This window comes from Falco naumanni, chromosome 3 (assembly GCF_017639655.2).
Source record: "Falco naumanni isolate bFalNau1 chromosome 3, bFalNau1.pat, whole genome shotgun sequence".
NCBI classification, from domain to species: domain Eukaryota; kingdom Metazoa; phylum Chordata; class Aves; order Falconiformes; family Falconidae; genus Falco; species Falco naumanni.
This window is the reverse complement of record NC_054056.1, coordinates 73,800,518-73,816,962: the sequence shown is the minus strand read 5'-3', so window position 1 is coordinate 73,816,962 and position 16,445 is coordinate 73,800,518. Positions and strand designations below refer to the sequence as shown.

General features: G+C 37.0%; 1 protein-coding gene across 1 annotated transcript in view; it reads right to left on the bottom strand.

Moving 5' to 3' along the window:
* Positions 1-15,563, bottom strand: part of LOC121085629 (lipoxygenase homology domain-containing protein 1-like) — a 144,372-nt gene extending 128,809 nt beyond the window's left edge. Inside the window, exons 1-5 of the mRNA XM_040588484.1 lie at positions 15,483-15,563; positions 13,431-13,608; positions 10,755-10,886; positions 4,283-4,485; positions 869-958 (exon numbers count right to left, since the gene is read on the bottom strand). Coding sequence (XP_040444418.1) covers positions 869-958; positions 4,283-4,485; positions 10,755-10,886; positions 13,431-13,608; positions 15,483-15,548 — 669 coding nt within the window. The 5' untranslated portion in view covers positions 15,549-15,563. The remainder of the gene's footprint in view (positions 1-868; positions 959-4,282; positions 4,486-10,754; positions 10,887-13,430; positions 13,609-15,482) is intronic.
* Between the last annotated feature and the right edge of the window lie 882 nt (positions 15,564-16,445).

Sequence of the window (16,445 nt, the reverse complement as noted above, 5' to 3'; positions counted from 1 at the left end):
ACCAAATTGTTAAAGAAATATTTTGTAACCACCAGGATGGAAAGTAGGATTCCTGCACATTCGGTTTTGGTACAGTCACAGTTAAGGCCTTTGGGTTAATGTAAAAATCTGTTACTACTGTGTAATTCTGCTTGTCTAAATCAGGCTTTTGACGACAAATTCAAAGCCAAAGGATAAACACGTGTCTTTTACAGACTTAAAATAAGAAACAGAAGACAGATATTTATCTGCAATTCTGAAATAAATCTTACACGGGGGTCAGTGTTAGCAAGAATTTAGTATAAATTTAATCTGGTGAACTTCCCTAGATATCACAAGAAAAGATACAGTTAAAACAGAAGCAGAGAAGAAGAATTAATTCAACAAACTGAAAAAAACCAGCAGTTTCTTTTTCCTTGAAAATGGTTGCAATTGTGAGCTATGTTTGGGGCCAGTTAGGACTACTCTACTCCTAAGCAAACTTTGTTAATTCTTCACATGTAGTTGTCATGGAATAACTGTTGCTTCACCATTTTCAATTTTTCAGAGCTTGAATTTATAGCTAGAATCTCCCTAACACACAATGCAGAGTACAGGTGAGCTTTCAGAAAGCAAAACTTCGTAGAATACATCAGTACACTAAAACTGGTATCTGCAAACTACATTAATTCAGAATAATTGCAAAATAATCCTATATATTTCCAGCTCTTAGGAGATGGACTGTATCAGTGTTTTTGTCATCTCTAAAGCAACCTAAGAACACAAAGCAATAAGAACATATTGCAGTCAACATTTTCTAATTCATTAAACCATGGCTTCATGAAAAGATAGGTTTTCAGTTCATACAAAAATTAATAAAACAGGAAAAAATCACCATAAAAAATCTCACCCTTTCTAAGTTCCACTCTGATTGTCCATTCAGTAATCCATCAAGTTCAATTCTTATCTTGTAGATATTCCCAATGTTTTTTATTTTAACCTGAATAAAGCCAGAACAATACAACATAAAAAATATAGAAAAAAAATAATAACTTACACTTTAAACTTGTGTGGTAGAGGCTGCATGCTCATTAATCTTTGCAACTGGTTCTAGATTTCTCTGAACCTTGTAGCATCTGAGTGCACAGGAACAGGACACAATATTTGATTGGCAGACTTTGGATTATGGGATCCAGAAAAGAGACTGATTCTATTTTGTCTAAGCAGATTTCTGTCTGAACACCACTTTATAGCCAAGTGAAATTACAATGCTTGCCAGGGAAATGATTTGGCAGAAGAGAAAACTCTTCGAAGTCTGAAGAGTAAAAAGAGCTGGTGAGAGTCATTGATGAGAGCAATGAGAAATACAAAATTAAATCCACTGGTCGCAATTCTTTCATAATGCAGCACAGCAATATGACCATAAACCCTAGTATGTCAAAACCAAGGTTATAAAACTTTTGGAGATCTTAAAGAATAAGCTTTCAAAAGCTGGCAGGACATCTGCAAAACCCTGGAAATCAGTGATACTATCTTTGCTTTCTGAATATGATTTGCATTCATTAGCACTTTGCACTTTCAAGCATTATATGTGCTCCTACTTATGAAATCTACTCCATGCAACCCTATCCTATCCCACTTATGTGGGGTTTTATTTGAAGTTTAACCATTATTTAAAGTGAGCATAAATAACTTCACATCGTTTGTAAGGTACTGGTAGGAAAGGAAAAGTAATTGTGTTATAATGTTATTTCTCAAATAATTCTATTAATAAAAGGTTGGCAATAGCTTGTTCCTCTCTATAATTTACATTCAAAAAAGCTATTTACATTGTACTAAAATTATTTTCTTCTCATTCTTTTGGAAACACGTACTAGTATATTACCCATTCATTCTTTACCTTCACTAACAAAAAGCCCTCTTCTCTTTCCAGAGGTCAGAATTACCTCAGTTCTCATACCAGCTTTTAGCTGACTCTTTGTGCTTTTGTATAATAAATCTTTATGTTGAAGTCACAGCATTACCAAGCTTTAGTCAAAGATTTCTGGAAGCAAATAACCTTTATCTTTGATTTCCCTAACATTGAAATGCACTCAGTAAATTGTAATTGTTGTTTAAGAAAGAATCTATGGAATCCAAACCTGTGTTTGTATTGATATAGTTGCTACGTCAACCTGAATTTCATTAACAAAATAAGTGCTAACTCCAGGTTTGCAATGCTGATGTGACAATATGGTTCTTGTCTTTTCCATCAGCTTAAGAACATAGCTTTGTTCTGTGGAGTCAGAGTCTGATGTCCTTGTTAGGCTTCATAATATTTCTGTCTATAAGTAGCCTTGTTAGAGGTAACCTGGAGACTTTGGGTTTAAAGCAACAGGAAAGTAAGGGCTTATATACAGCTTGACTGAAAAAACAGTGATTGTAATTTCCTGCTTTTCACAAACTAACCCATTTCTCAAGTAATATGAGATACTGTCTTCTCACTCATGACCTGGTGCTCACTGAATATACAGTCATGTTGTCTGTTTATTCTAATGAATCCCTCTTTAGCCTTTTGGTTAAAAAAAAAATAAAAGTTACATGATCATTTCATGTATCAATACAAAACATAAACATATTGGACATTGTCAGAATGCAAAGAGTGACTTCTGTCTAAAACAAGCAGAGATCTCACAGAAGAAACCCTCTGACAGCCTTGATTTTTCTCATGCACAGTCTTAGAAAGGATTAAGCGGGCAATGACTACTCACATGGGTAAGGTAAAAGAGGGAAGGCCACATATGAATGGTTTTCATCTCTCAAGATAGTTCCACTCAAATTCTTCATAGTTGGGCATACTACTGATAAAGTGAAAGGCTGAAGAAAATAGTTTCCAAAATGCCTGATTATTATAGGCTTTCAGAAGCTGTTTTCTTCCCAGAAATCCTGGCCAGAGCTAAGATTGATTACTTTAAAAAATAAAATTTGGTATCTTCTGCTCTAGAACATACCAGCGAACACTTATCAAGCTCAAAGATGCAAATGTTAAAAAGAAGATGTGATTCTTTTAAGTCTTACATTTCTATCCTCATTTCAAGACTTATCCTGCTAAACAAGTACAGGATAAAGTTTAAAAGGAAAAAAAAGAAGGGCTCTTACTCATAGGCTTTTTCTTTGTGGATTTATCTAGTGCAGGCTAGAGTAAAAAGCACTTTGGTGATATTTGCTGTTTCATGCCTGAAAGCAATAGTGTCAGTATGATGTAAAGAATCATAGTAGTAGCCCCAGGTGCTCAGAGAAATATTCTGCTCTCTCACAAGATCAATATCCACAGCACACAGCCATAATGGGCAATATCTGTTTTAGAGAAGAGAAATTGGTCCATCTCTTAAGAATGTATGGACTAACATTGCAAACATGCCATTACCCAATATTGCTTACAAATTATTCACTAATTAGCAGAACAGGATTCCCAAGGATCATAATGTATAGCCTACATGCTTAGAAAATTAACACTACAGTTGGTTATCTTCCTGCCTATACCAATTCATAGAGAGTGTTATTATTAATATTATTGACAATAATAATCTTGGTTTGTGCTATGGCTAAGTATTAGAAGAGTTAATGAGCTCAGAAATAAAATTTGTGCATAACGTGAAAAATATAACTTCTGCTTCAGTTAGCTGAAGACAACGAGTCACAGGCATCTCAACAGAAAGATTTCAGCGAACCAGAAATTTTATCCCCTTTGGTAATTTTCTTTTGGTCTACCTAGACAAAATTTCCTTATTACAATAGAAGTGGGGTTACTTTTAAATAATAGCAGAACTCGGTGTTGTCATGATGTGTTAACATGTAGATCTGATTGAGCTCTTAGTAATTCCATAGGTAAAGCTTCTGGCATTTCAGCTATTTATAATATGGCACCCATAAAGAAGGTTTTCTTCCTTAATAGAACAAATCCCACAATATACATTTTCTAGTATGCTTTGAAAAGTGTATGCATGAAGATTTAATTCCTAAAGATCCCTAAATGATAAACAAATCTTACATCAGACATGTTTTTTTAGGAGTGGTTTCAAATCACTTACCTTACAGAAATCAATTTACTCCTGCAGTTGTCCCATTTGGGCTACTATATAAGGGAGAAGGGGTTAAAAGAAAGAGTATTTCCTCTGTTGCTGATTATATGCACCAAGCTGATTTAATGCAGAAATCATACAGATTAGGTAGAGATTTATGTTATGCAGTAAACATAGGAGAAAAACATTTTTTCTTTTCACATGACAAAATAATCTTTGGAAAGGTATACATTAAAATAACGTTCTTAGCCTTCATTAGCTACCTGAAATTCATCTTCCTGCCTGGGAAGAAACAGCTGCTTTCTGTTGTCCTTGCCAAGAGTTATTGGTCCAGCTACTCCTCTGTCTCCATATATCCAGAGAGCGACATTTGCTTCAGTTCCTGCACTTCCTGTCAGCACTGACACTTTCCATTCATCATGTGAAGGAAGGGGACACTCACCACCTTGGGGATTTCTCATTTCCTCTGTGAAATACAGAACATTACTGGGAGACAAAAATTGACATGAAACTGCCAGTCGCTGTTGTAACTTCAGCACATAAGGAAATAACAGAGGGGATTGCATTTTTTCATGGCAAGCGAGATAGTCTGAAAAGATTGATTTATGTTTCTTGTCTAGACAAAAATGTACTGATTAGTTGAGCCACAAGAATCAACTGGAAAAGAAGTATCTCTCATGTGCGCCATCATCCTATTACTCTTTACTATGTATTCTGGTGTAGAGCAAGGATACTATGATGCAGAACTACAGCCATTAAATCCATGTTTCTGGTTGTTTAGACTTACATTTAGAAATGAGCAGAATTGTTTGTAAATACTGCCCTAATGACTTGTGTTGGGACATGATGAGCAGAATCACGTCTGAGAACAGAAAAAATTTTCATTTTAAATGAAAAAAAATATTCAGGAAATTAACCTTCTTCAAGTTTAATATTAATTAAATACTGTAAAATACTCAAAAAAGAGCACAATATATCCTTGCCCAGCCATACTTATGCATACAGTGCCAGCATTTGGGCTAAGGCAGGTTCTGCATGAATGAGACAAGAGCAGCACAGTACCACTTTATGACTAAACATCACAGCTTTACTGGCTGACAAATGCCATGCTGGAAAACGTGTATTTCACTTTAGAATAGCACACAGTGGTCTTCCATCTACCCTTAAGACAAAAGTATATATGTACACAAAGATGTCAAATGGCACCGCACATGGGATATGAAAAAAGAAATTCCCTTGGGATAAAGGAATTTAGTTTTGAGTATTCTAATCAAAGTGGAGTTTACAAACATCAGGTGTCTGGAATACTACTTTTCAATAATGGGACCGCTGACCATGAAGTCCTCTCCAAAAGAGGGAGTCCTTGACCCCAAGAATTTATAATCTGTTCTGGCACAAGAGGCATATATAAACCCTGAATTCAAAAAGATGAACCAGCACAGTCTATATACTGCATCTTGTAGGGGTTTACAAACTGCTTTTCATGAGGCCTTTTCATGTGACAGCAAAGAGACTTTTTAATATGTTAACCATAATGAATATAATCTGCATTGCAGATTAATTGTCTTTTGTAAACCCCAGCTCATTCTTCATCCATTAATTAACTTTCTATGAACCAAGCTTTTGGAGGCCAGAGGCTCCAAACACGTAATGGAATTCACTTACAATTTTGCAGAACTCATAAATAGCCACTGATATGAATCTGTTGAAGAATTCCCATTGCAATACTATGTATGTTCCTGCTGCATACATACCTTGCTATTAGAGCCTTTTGCTTTTTTATTTACTTGATTAAAATACTGTACTGGGTTTCTCGGGGATGGAGTTTTTCCCTTCACTTATTCAACTGCCTTTACCTCAAAGGAAAAAAAAAAAAAAAAAAAAGAAAAAAAAAAAGAAAAGAAACAAAACAAACACAAAAAAACCTCCCCCCCAACCTAAAAAAAAAAAAAAATCAAACCAAACAAAAAACAACTGATGCAAATGCAATCACTCACCACCAGTAGAATGATGCACAGCTAGTCCCTGAGGAACAACTGCTTTGGAAAAACTCTTCTCTGGTTTTATTTCTGAGCATGGCAATATTTAGCATGGAGTATGTCTTTGGTCAGTTGGGATCAGCTGTCCCAGCTGCTTCCCATCCCACTCTCTTGCCATGCCCCACACCCCCCCGGACCCCTACATACTTGCTGGGAGTGAAGAGTGAGACGGATTCAGTGCTGTGCAAGCACTGCTCAGCTACAGCTAAAACATTGGTGTGTTATCAATGCTGCTCTGGTCACCAGGCTAGAACACAGTACCAGAGAGATTGCTATGAAGAAAATTAAGTCCAGCCAAGCTCAGTACATACTAAAAAAAATTAATGCAATACCTGTGTCAAAAATCTGCAAAATTTATCTGACTGTGCTTTGTTATTACCATTAAAATAGAAGTTAGAAGGCAAAGTGAAAAACAGTTTTGAATCCTTGAGACCTGCTTCTTAATAAATTTTTCTGAGGAACAAATTCTGCATCTTGCTGAAACATCACTGAAGCAAATTGGGTAAGTGAAGAAGGATCATGTAATTATAGAATCGTTTAGGTTGAAAAAGACCTTTAAGATCATTGAATCTAACCATTAACCTAGCACTGCCAAGTCCACCACTAAACTATGTCCCTAAGCGCCACATCTGCACATCTTTTAAATACCTCCAGGGATGGTGACTCAGCTGCTTCTCTGGGCAGCCTGTCCCAATGCTTGACAACCCTTTTGGTATTAACTTTCAAGTTGCCTTACTTAACTGCTTTTAACTACAGCAGCATATAAGACAGCTGATTCAATACTGAGACATGGTCCTGATCTTCCCTTTAAATTTCCTCAAATGTCACTTTCATAATAGTAAATAAATGCTTTTCTTCTTAAACGTTGCACTCAAAAGGAATTACATAGTTACTTGGATTATCAGGTTGTTTTCTAGGTTAAATCAACATGGTTACTAAAGCACTGATCCTGAATTATGATGCGCTAGCATTGAACTCTTAACCTATGAGAAATAATTGCACAAAGAATTGTAAAGGAACTAGGAACCAGTACAAAGTTCTATAATAAATAAAAACTAACTTCTGGAATCAGAGGAAATTTCAGCCCTAGTAAAGAGTCTAAAATTTGGTTAATCGGTTTTTAATTCAGAACTGTGGCAGTATGACTTTTACAGCAGTGCTTCTAACAGTACTAGCACGATTTCGGGATGGTTAGAGTAATTTAGAAATAGGTCATAGTCATGTGTCATCGTAGTGTCAGATAATCACTGATTTTATTGTATTCTTCATCATGACCGAAAACAAGTTATTCTGAAAGAAAAACAAAATCCATACAAGAAAAAGAAAATCCATACACCAAAAACAAAGCAAAAGGCAAATATCTTATGTTTACCTGAATGAAAACTTAACTACACTTGTCTTTCAGTGACTGAAATAACAGATCTACATACCAAAGTAGTTGCTTTGGTATAATACATATTTTTGAGAACTTGGCTATATAACTTTCTGTAACTGCAGTTACCTAGCTCCTTAGCTGCAACTCTGAAAGCTTGAGCTCCTTCCAGCTATCTAGAGCACATCTTTCATCACAGCAGAGAAATGAAAATTTTCAGAAAATGCGCAGGTATTCAAGAAGCACAAGGAATGCCAGGCTGGTCCGTATGCTTAGCAAAAGAATTCCGTACTTGGGCTATTGCTACCCAAAGCAGCTAGTGCAACCTCAAACTACTACCTATTGAAAAGAATTATAATGCACAAACAATTCACAGGCTTGGAGTGCTTTTTGCCTCATAATTTACTGGCTCTTCTTACAAATGGAAATCAGTGACATTGATTTGCTACAGGCTAAAAATATTCCAGTCTGAAAAGAGGATTTGATGGTTACCCTGCATTAGTCATGGGAGTTTACACACTTCATGACACCATGCTGTAAATCTATTGTGACAAAAATTCATTCTGATAGGCCTGCATGAGAATGATGAAGTCACAATCCTTCACACAGTTTCATAAAAATAAAGTTTTTTTTTTATTTACTTATCCTAAATCTAAAGAAAAAAGAATTATCTTGTCTCAGCACATCATATGAATGAATGACACTTTTGAAATGATCCATCAAAGAAATTAATCTCCAGAGCAGAAGCTTGGACAATAAAGTTGATGAATTTTTATTACACCTTCTTGTATCATCATTTCCAATATAAACAAAATGGAAATGAGATCAGATTTCATTTGTATCTTATTTTCTCTTGTAATTAAAAGATATTAAAAAACTAATTCCAGACATACAGGAAAGGAACATAGAGGGTGTAGAAATCATTTATCAGAAATACAATTTGTTAATACCAAACAACAAAGATGTTCTCAATGTCACAGACAGTGTTTGTGTCATGGAAGCTAATGACATCTCTCCCCTTGTTTTCACTAGTACACAGAGGGATGTTTTCACCACTGAAATTTAAATGTGATTTGAGAAACACAAGGAACAAGCAAGGAGGAAATCCCCAGTACCAAGTCATTTGGGAAATTCCACAAGATTCTTGCATGCTCGCTAGCTGACACATAATACAGCACAAGTCTGTATTTCCAGCAGGGCTGATGACTTTGGCTTGGTTTTGCAAAGGGGTTAAAAAAACCCTACAGTTTTTGGCTTGAGGCTTTTAGTGTCTTTTGCTTCACCTCCTTCATCCCTAGACTTTGTGGTCTTCTAGCTACATACATATAATTTCCCTTCTGTTTTGGGCAGCACATTTGATCAGTCTTGAGTCTATGATGTGGTGCCTTGCATGCATTTTAGCTGACTTGTCCCTGACACTCACTCTAACGACTCCATCCTGTGAGCTGTTAAGTAGAAGCTGAGACCTGCCATCATCCTTGTACAGTGAAAGAAGTTTCTTGAGAAACAAAGAACTCACACTGCAACAGGAGAAGCCTTAACTCCCGTAGCAAGTTTTCAGTTTAATTAATCCTAAATCAATTATTATTTATGAAAAGAACAACCAAAACACAGCTACTGGTTAGCAGACTGGTCAGCCTAAAGGTTAATCTGTCCTGAGTTTGAATGCTAAGTGTACTGCTGGATTGTATACTCAGTATAGATATCACCCTTTTTTGAATGTTAGCTGGGAGTAAAAAAGCAAACGAGTAATGTATATCAGTTTAAAAATTAAGGCTCACCTCTACATGTCAAAACGCAGTTACCTCTAAAGTATTCTAAATGAAAATATCTTACTAAAAATGAGCATTTTCTTTGAAGGGCAGAGTAACTTTGATATTTCTTTTCATTTTGTATAAGCAGAGTCCATATTTATGAATGTCAGAAATACTTATTACAAAGTGCTATAGACTCTGTGTAACCAATTTCACAGCAGATATTGCTTCTATAAAAAGATCCTTTGTATCCAACCCAAAAACCATCCAGCTTCCTTGAAAACAGGTTTGATGGCTTGTGCATCATTGCCATGGGTTTCAATTACAGCATATCTCACCAGCTGTGGGCAACCCACACTACTTTGGGAAGGCTTTGTGACACAATGATACAACATGAAGTCTGATAGATTAGAAATGGAAAGTGGGTGTTTTGAGCTAAGAATGGAAACAATGTTGCCAGAAACAATTAACAGTAGTTAATAATAATCCACACCTACGCTTTAAATTTAACCAGGATGCTTTAGTTCAACTGAATGTATTTAAAATCCTTCATGACACTTCACATTATGCCATTGAACAAGTATGCCATATTTGATGTTTTGCCCACATTGTCAGACTTTTCATGCGCACTTTGAAATAGCATTCTGAGGATCAAGCCCAAAACCAAATCAGCAACCCACCTGAATTTTTTGCTACACGAATGCCTTTGGGACTATCTCTAGCTGGCTAAGCATGTCTCCCATAGTGGAAGCTCTAATATAATCTTGGTTTTAAAGCTTACTCAGGGTAACATATTTTTCCACGATGTGAATGTGCCTCAACGTGCTTTGCGGAGCTTAGTAGTTTCCATTTATCCCATCTGTTTTTCATGGCAATGAAACACAATTCAGGCCGTGTAGACAGGGTCCTTGGGTAGATTTAAATAAAAGAGAGGCAGGAAGCATACATGATCATCCTTACTCCTTAAGACATGTATCATTCCCTGTTTTAGTTAGTTCCTTAGCCACCCCTTCTTTGGTTATTAGGATGCAGAGTATTCCTGTAAAGTTTTTGAGTGGGGGAAATCATTGCCTTACACCATTTATGCAACTTCTGTAGCTAAAGGAAAAAGTGGTGGTTTATTCTAGCTAAACATATCCAGTAGACTATCATTCCAGAAGCACGACCACGACATTGTTTATCTATTCCTACCTGCCAAAACATTACTCTCCCCTGGTGAATCATAAAGCAGAAAACATAACTGTAAGAGAGATCATATATGAGAAATATTCTATTACTTTCAGTGAGCTTTGGATTGGGCTCTGTATCATATCAACCTCTTAATTTAACAGATGGCTAGTTAATTTAGGGGGGAAAAAAGTGAAGTTATTCAACATTTACATACTGATTGTTGCCTTCTCAATAAACCACATTTACAATGCCCTTTTACAAAAAGACTGGTAATGCAGTTTATGTTGCATGTATGCATGTATAGTCTAGAGAAGCTCTTCATTGTCCTTCCTGCAAACGTGCATGGAGGGCAGACATAACACAGTGCTGTATCACAACTAGTTTATAAACTGCTGCTTACTTGAGGGTGGGAAAGTTGAAGGGCTTTGAGATACTGGCTTCTGGGCTTTTGCTGGTTGGAGCTGAGATTCTCCAATGTCTTTCCTCTCTTGACTGGGTGCTGCAGATGTTCCCATAGGCTCTTCCCGGCCAACTGAAACAATGAAATGTAAATTCTGTCACTAGCTACAAATCATTTGCTTTTTCTTGCTTGGAAGCTTCCCATATGTTCAGTGACAAAAACTAATAACAAGTATCACAATTGATCCATACAGTGGACACCAAAATCTTTTTCTCTATGTATATATATGTATATATGTATGTATAACTTTTATTGTTATCAGCATGCCACAAAAAGTGGAAAAAAATCTGGCAGACCAACAAAACTCCATCTACTGCTTCGAAAATATATAAAGCGTAACAATTTAATGTTAACGCATGAATAAAATAACTTGTTGAAACGTAGTTTTCCCCAAAATAAGCCTCTCTACCCCCCCCAATGGTTCCTTTCTTAAGAGTGGGAATGCTGAAATAAAAACTGCTAGGGATCATTTCTGATAATGTGGGGTGACAAACATACAATCTTGTTTGCTTTCATAGAAAACATTAGCTCTTATCTTCCTTTTACTGAGTAACAAGGATTCAGGAAGGAACTGAAAGCTGTAACAAAACAATATTTATCTTTATTTTAATCGCTCAGTAAACCCTGCTTTTTTGAGAATTTCCATTGAAAATACTACTTTTCCAAAAAGTACCAAAGGAAAACAGTTTCGCCATTTCTACAAGGACACAGTAACCAAAATATTCTTGTCACCTTGTAGGAAGTAGGGACTGAATGGTAGGGATGCCATTACAGTGACTTTCATAATGCTTCCGTATATCTCAGTCACAATATACATAGAACAACCAATACTAAGACCAGTTGTGTGTTTTGGCACTTTCTCTTTGATGGTCAAAGCACCCAGGATGAGCTTGTTCTGCTTGTGTCTGGCAAAAATCTGACCAAATTCTCAATTTCAAACTGATGTCCAGTTTAGCATTTTTAAGAGATGTTTCATTTCTTGATCTTCATAACTGTGTCCAACAGATAAGAACACAAGTTACTGTAATTTCATTGTTTTCTGCAGTTATAATCCAAGTCAGCTGGCTATGTTTGGTAACCAATTGTTCACCACATTAAAAACCTCATTCTCCTGAAGAGACAAGCAGACAGTTTGCTGACCACGATCCAGAGTGTGCTGAGAGCCAAATTCTGACTCCTGGCTAGTTGACTAGAACAGGTCAGCTCCCTAATAAGGAAGCTTTTTAACTGCAATAGCTCTCAAATTGGACTATGGGACAGAAGCATCACATAATGAATCTACTAGTGGGGGGAAGCTACAATGTATTTCACACCACTAAAAAAGAAACTGAACACTGCCAAGGAGGTCCTCTCTAAAGTCAACTACTTTCCCTATAAAATCAGGAAAGACTGTGGTATAGCTGGCAGCAAGACAACATGGGATCATCGCTGTATGCAGTTGTATGTATGTTTGATCCAGGGCACCTGGCAGAGGGGCGCAAACAGGCCTTTGACAAGGCACTTAAGGCTTTTGCTGTGTCAGTGCAGAAGGAACAGCCGAGCTGAATCCTAGCCTGGTTTCCACTCCTTTGCTTGAGATGGCTGTAGAGGCTGGCCAGGCACGCAGTGTGATGGGGCCAGGGCCCCGTGGGAATGAGGCAGGTCCCCGCCTGTGCCTCCAGCCCTGCCAGTGCCTTGGGCTGGGTGAAGGTGCTGGTATAGTGTGTTAGTAAATGCTCAGGGACAGTTTGTCTCTTGTGGTGGGGCCAACTTAATAGAGCTTGATTTCTTAAATGGTAAATTTCTCCTAAAAGCATTACAAGCACCTCTGAGGCATGAATCCAGCCCCACCACTTTGTGCTCTGTGTGGGAGCTTGTCTTGATTTGATCTCATAATGAGGAACTGGAATAGGACCTAAACTGTCTTTGGCACTAAGTATTTGTTAAGTGTTTGTCCATATTGACCATGGTTCTGAGCTCTTACTGGTGAGGACAGGACAGATGAGATGCAATAATGAGGATGTAGAGCTGATGGACAATGGCTTACACAGTGAAATCCAAACAAGTGTGGAAATTTACTGTGGATTTGAGCAACAGAACAGGGAAATCACTAATATTGATAACTTGCATATTGTAGCCAGAGTAAGGAGACATTGGAACAGGTTTCCCAGGGAAGTGGTTGAGTCACTATCCCTGAAAGTATTTAAAAGATGTGTAGATGTGGCACTGAGGGACATGGTTCAGTGGTGGACTTTGCAGCGCTACGTTAACGGATGGACTTGATGATATTAACGTTCTTTTCCAACCTAAATGGTTCTCTGAGTCTGTGATTCATTTCCCAGGCTTCCATAATCTGTGGCCAGAATAGGGAATCAACTCAGGAAGTCAACTTCATCCCTATCTTGTCATCTGTTTTAATACTTATTTTCAGAAGTGTATTAGTAAAAAAGTAGATTTCTTCTGCATCATTTGAAATTAGATAAGTGCACAGAAGAAATTAAGTGTGTATACAATAAACTTTTCACCTTTAAAATTACTGAAACAAGGGAAATGGTGTAAATTTAGCTTTTACACTTTTGCTTTGAATTTGAACACTAATCACTAAAGCAAACTGTAGAATATTAAGAAATCACATACATTTGATGACCTGTGGGTAGAAAAAAATGTTTCTTTCTCCAGTGTTAATGACTGGTTTAGTCTGGCCATCTGGCAGCAGACCGACATATATCCCTCTGTTTCGCACTGATTCTAGGCTTACAGATCCAGTTTCCAAATTCTTCTCAATCTTAAAGTGACAGTATTCATCACCTGTGCCCTAAGAAGTTGAAAACAGAAACATAAATTCAACAATTAAATTGATGTAGCTTTGCAAGTTGGATGTTTCTTAAGACTGAAGTATTGCTACCTTCTAATAAAATTTCAGATTAACTTTAGGTTCTTCACAACATGTTACATTATTGCACACATACACAGACGTTCCCCCTGTTTATTTCTTTGTGATCAGAAAGACTGATCACCTAATTTGAGTAAGTGAAAGGCCACATATGAAAGCATTCTGACTTATGTTAGGCTTTAGCAAAAGTTGAGGATATAGTCAAAGGAATTTCTCTCAAACAAATTTCAGAGGGTTATGGAATGTGAAAATATCCATTTCAGAGAACAGAGGATATTTATACACAAATTTGTACACAGCGCAGATTTGCTAATGCTACACAATATAACATGTATTAAATATTTTGTTCTTTTCATGAACTGTAACTCCTAGCATTTTTGCTCTATTTCATAGCACTTAAAAGATTAATTTCAAAGCCTTTACCTAATGAGAACCTCAACATACTTCTACAAGGACCATGCCCTTTCACAGCAATAAGTTAGCATGTTTGTCGATTTCAAAGCACACAGAACCATGAACGCAAGTGTAGCGGTCATAGTAACATGGGCTGAGACATCAGAGCTCCCCTAGTTTTCAGAATATCACAGCTTCCTTCTGGCTAATAACAAGAAACAGAGTTTAACATGTCAGAGAGAAGAGCACTGACTTTCACATATTACACTTTTAATCTCAAAATACACTAAATGCTAGTGAGAAACACAAACTGTACATGAAACACTCCCTTTTATCCAGACCTCCTGGTCCATTGGTGAGGGCACTTCTGAAAAATTAAGATATTCACAAGACCTATATTCAAAACATGGATCAAATATTTCAATCTCTGAAGTGTACTGGAGTCAATGGCAAAACTCTTAGGGACCTCACATCTGAGTACTTACATAGCTCTATTTCATAGTCACTTCGGTCAAACTCCCAAATAAGAATTATGCAAAAATAATTCTCACATAGTTGTGAGAATTTTAACTTGGACAAACAGAATCACATTGCAAAAGTCAGTGCAGCATGCAGCTGCTTACATCTTAATTATTCTTTAGTGGGTTCTATCATCAATTTATTTAGATTCAGTAACACTTCAAACCCCTGAACACATTTGTGTTCTGCCACATTCAAAACAATTTTATGAGTTCATATCAGCAAACAGACATAGGATTAGTAAACACTGAGTCTAATGAGTAAATACTAATGTCTCATTCTCTTTTTTCCTCTCAAATTTAAATCTGCAATAGTTACACTCCTAACAGGCGGAGAATATTATAGGTCCCAAAATTAGAATATTTTAACCAACTCCAAGACTAATTTTATTACTAAATTTACAGGCTACTGGTGAGATATTTCAAGAATAAACTCTATGTGGTTGCCTGACAGGGGGGGAAGTCAGGCTCTTCTTCATTTCAGACAAAACAGAACAATTTGTAAAATCTAGGATGCCAACATCACATCCACATCTTCCAAACTCACACTAGTATAACAGTGATTGTTTAATAACAATTAAATTAGCACAACTGAATCTTGACAGTCATCAACTATCTAGCAACGCATAAATTTTAACTACAACCACATTCTGAATAATTTATAAATATAAGTTCTTTACAAGCAAGTGCCAAATAGACACGACAGCTTCCCTTGCTAGATTTTTCTGTCTTTCCTTCAGAAAATAAAGTTAAAGATGTGAAAAAAATTTAAATCTGAATAATTTTATCCCATTTTATCCAAGCAAGTAGAAAAAGATTCTCTCCTATCATTGACAATTTACTCAAACCATCTGCAGCAGGAAATACAAAAAAAGAACTGCTTACTGTTCCATTACACTGGTCATCTTTGATCTTCAGATACATTCTTGGGTTTCTCACACTTTCAAACATGCAGAGTCCAGAGCCAATTTTATGCACCTTCCAGTAGGATTCCTGCTGCTGCTGACCTGCTCCACTGCAGCTCCCATCAGGTCTAAGGGACAGAGCCTGGCAGAGACTTGTATTGAGCAGAATGATGGCACCATGGTGAAACACACCCTTCAGATCAGAGACAAGAATTCCTTTGTGAACAGCAAGCTTCTGTCCGTATCAAACTTTGATACTAATATTGTTCATATTGGTTTATTTTAAGCACTTATTCAGGCATATCCATGTATAAAGCATAGAAGAGTGAGCCCGGAGTAATTCAAGTATATCTCTAGTCTTTGAATATTTGCTGCTTCCTGTGCAGACACCAACCTGAAGAGGGAAAATTCTTCCCTGTTCCGCAGCTTCCCTGCTTTTTATTGTTCTGCAGTGCAGCACAACATTCAGTGCACAAAGAGTGCGGCAGATTAAGGAACTGGTCTGTTTTCAACTTGAGTAATTTCCTGTGCAGCTCTCCCGTATGTACCTACCTTCCTACTTTTTGAAGGTTTACTAAAAAGTCTAGAGACGCATCTTTTGCGTGTTACAGCTAACCCTGTTTGTATATACCAGCTGCAGTATGGGCGCTGTTAGCCCCAGAAGAGCAGCCAAGTGCTGCCTACCTGTTCAGCTGTGGTTTAGCTCCACCCGGTGAAAGAGGATCACTCATTTAGCTTGCAATCCTCTGACATTCGATTAGGTACGATCTGCTTTATAACACTAAATTTTAGAAGAGACTTCTTAACTTCCCTCTGCCCACCTTACCTTGACATGCACAACAAATTCTTGGGAAAATCCAGCATATCCTGTTGTTTCATCAGCTACTTCACCTTGAAGATTGAAAGTAACAGTGTGACCTGGGTTCCTGGCCGACTCAAGAAT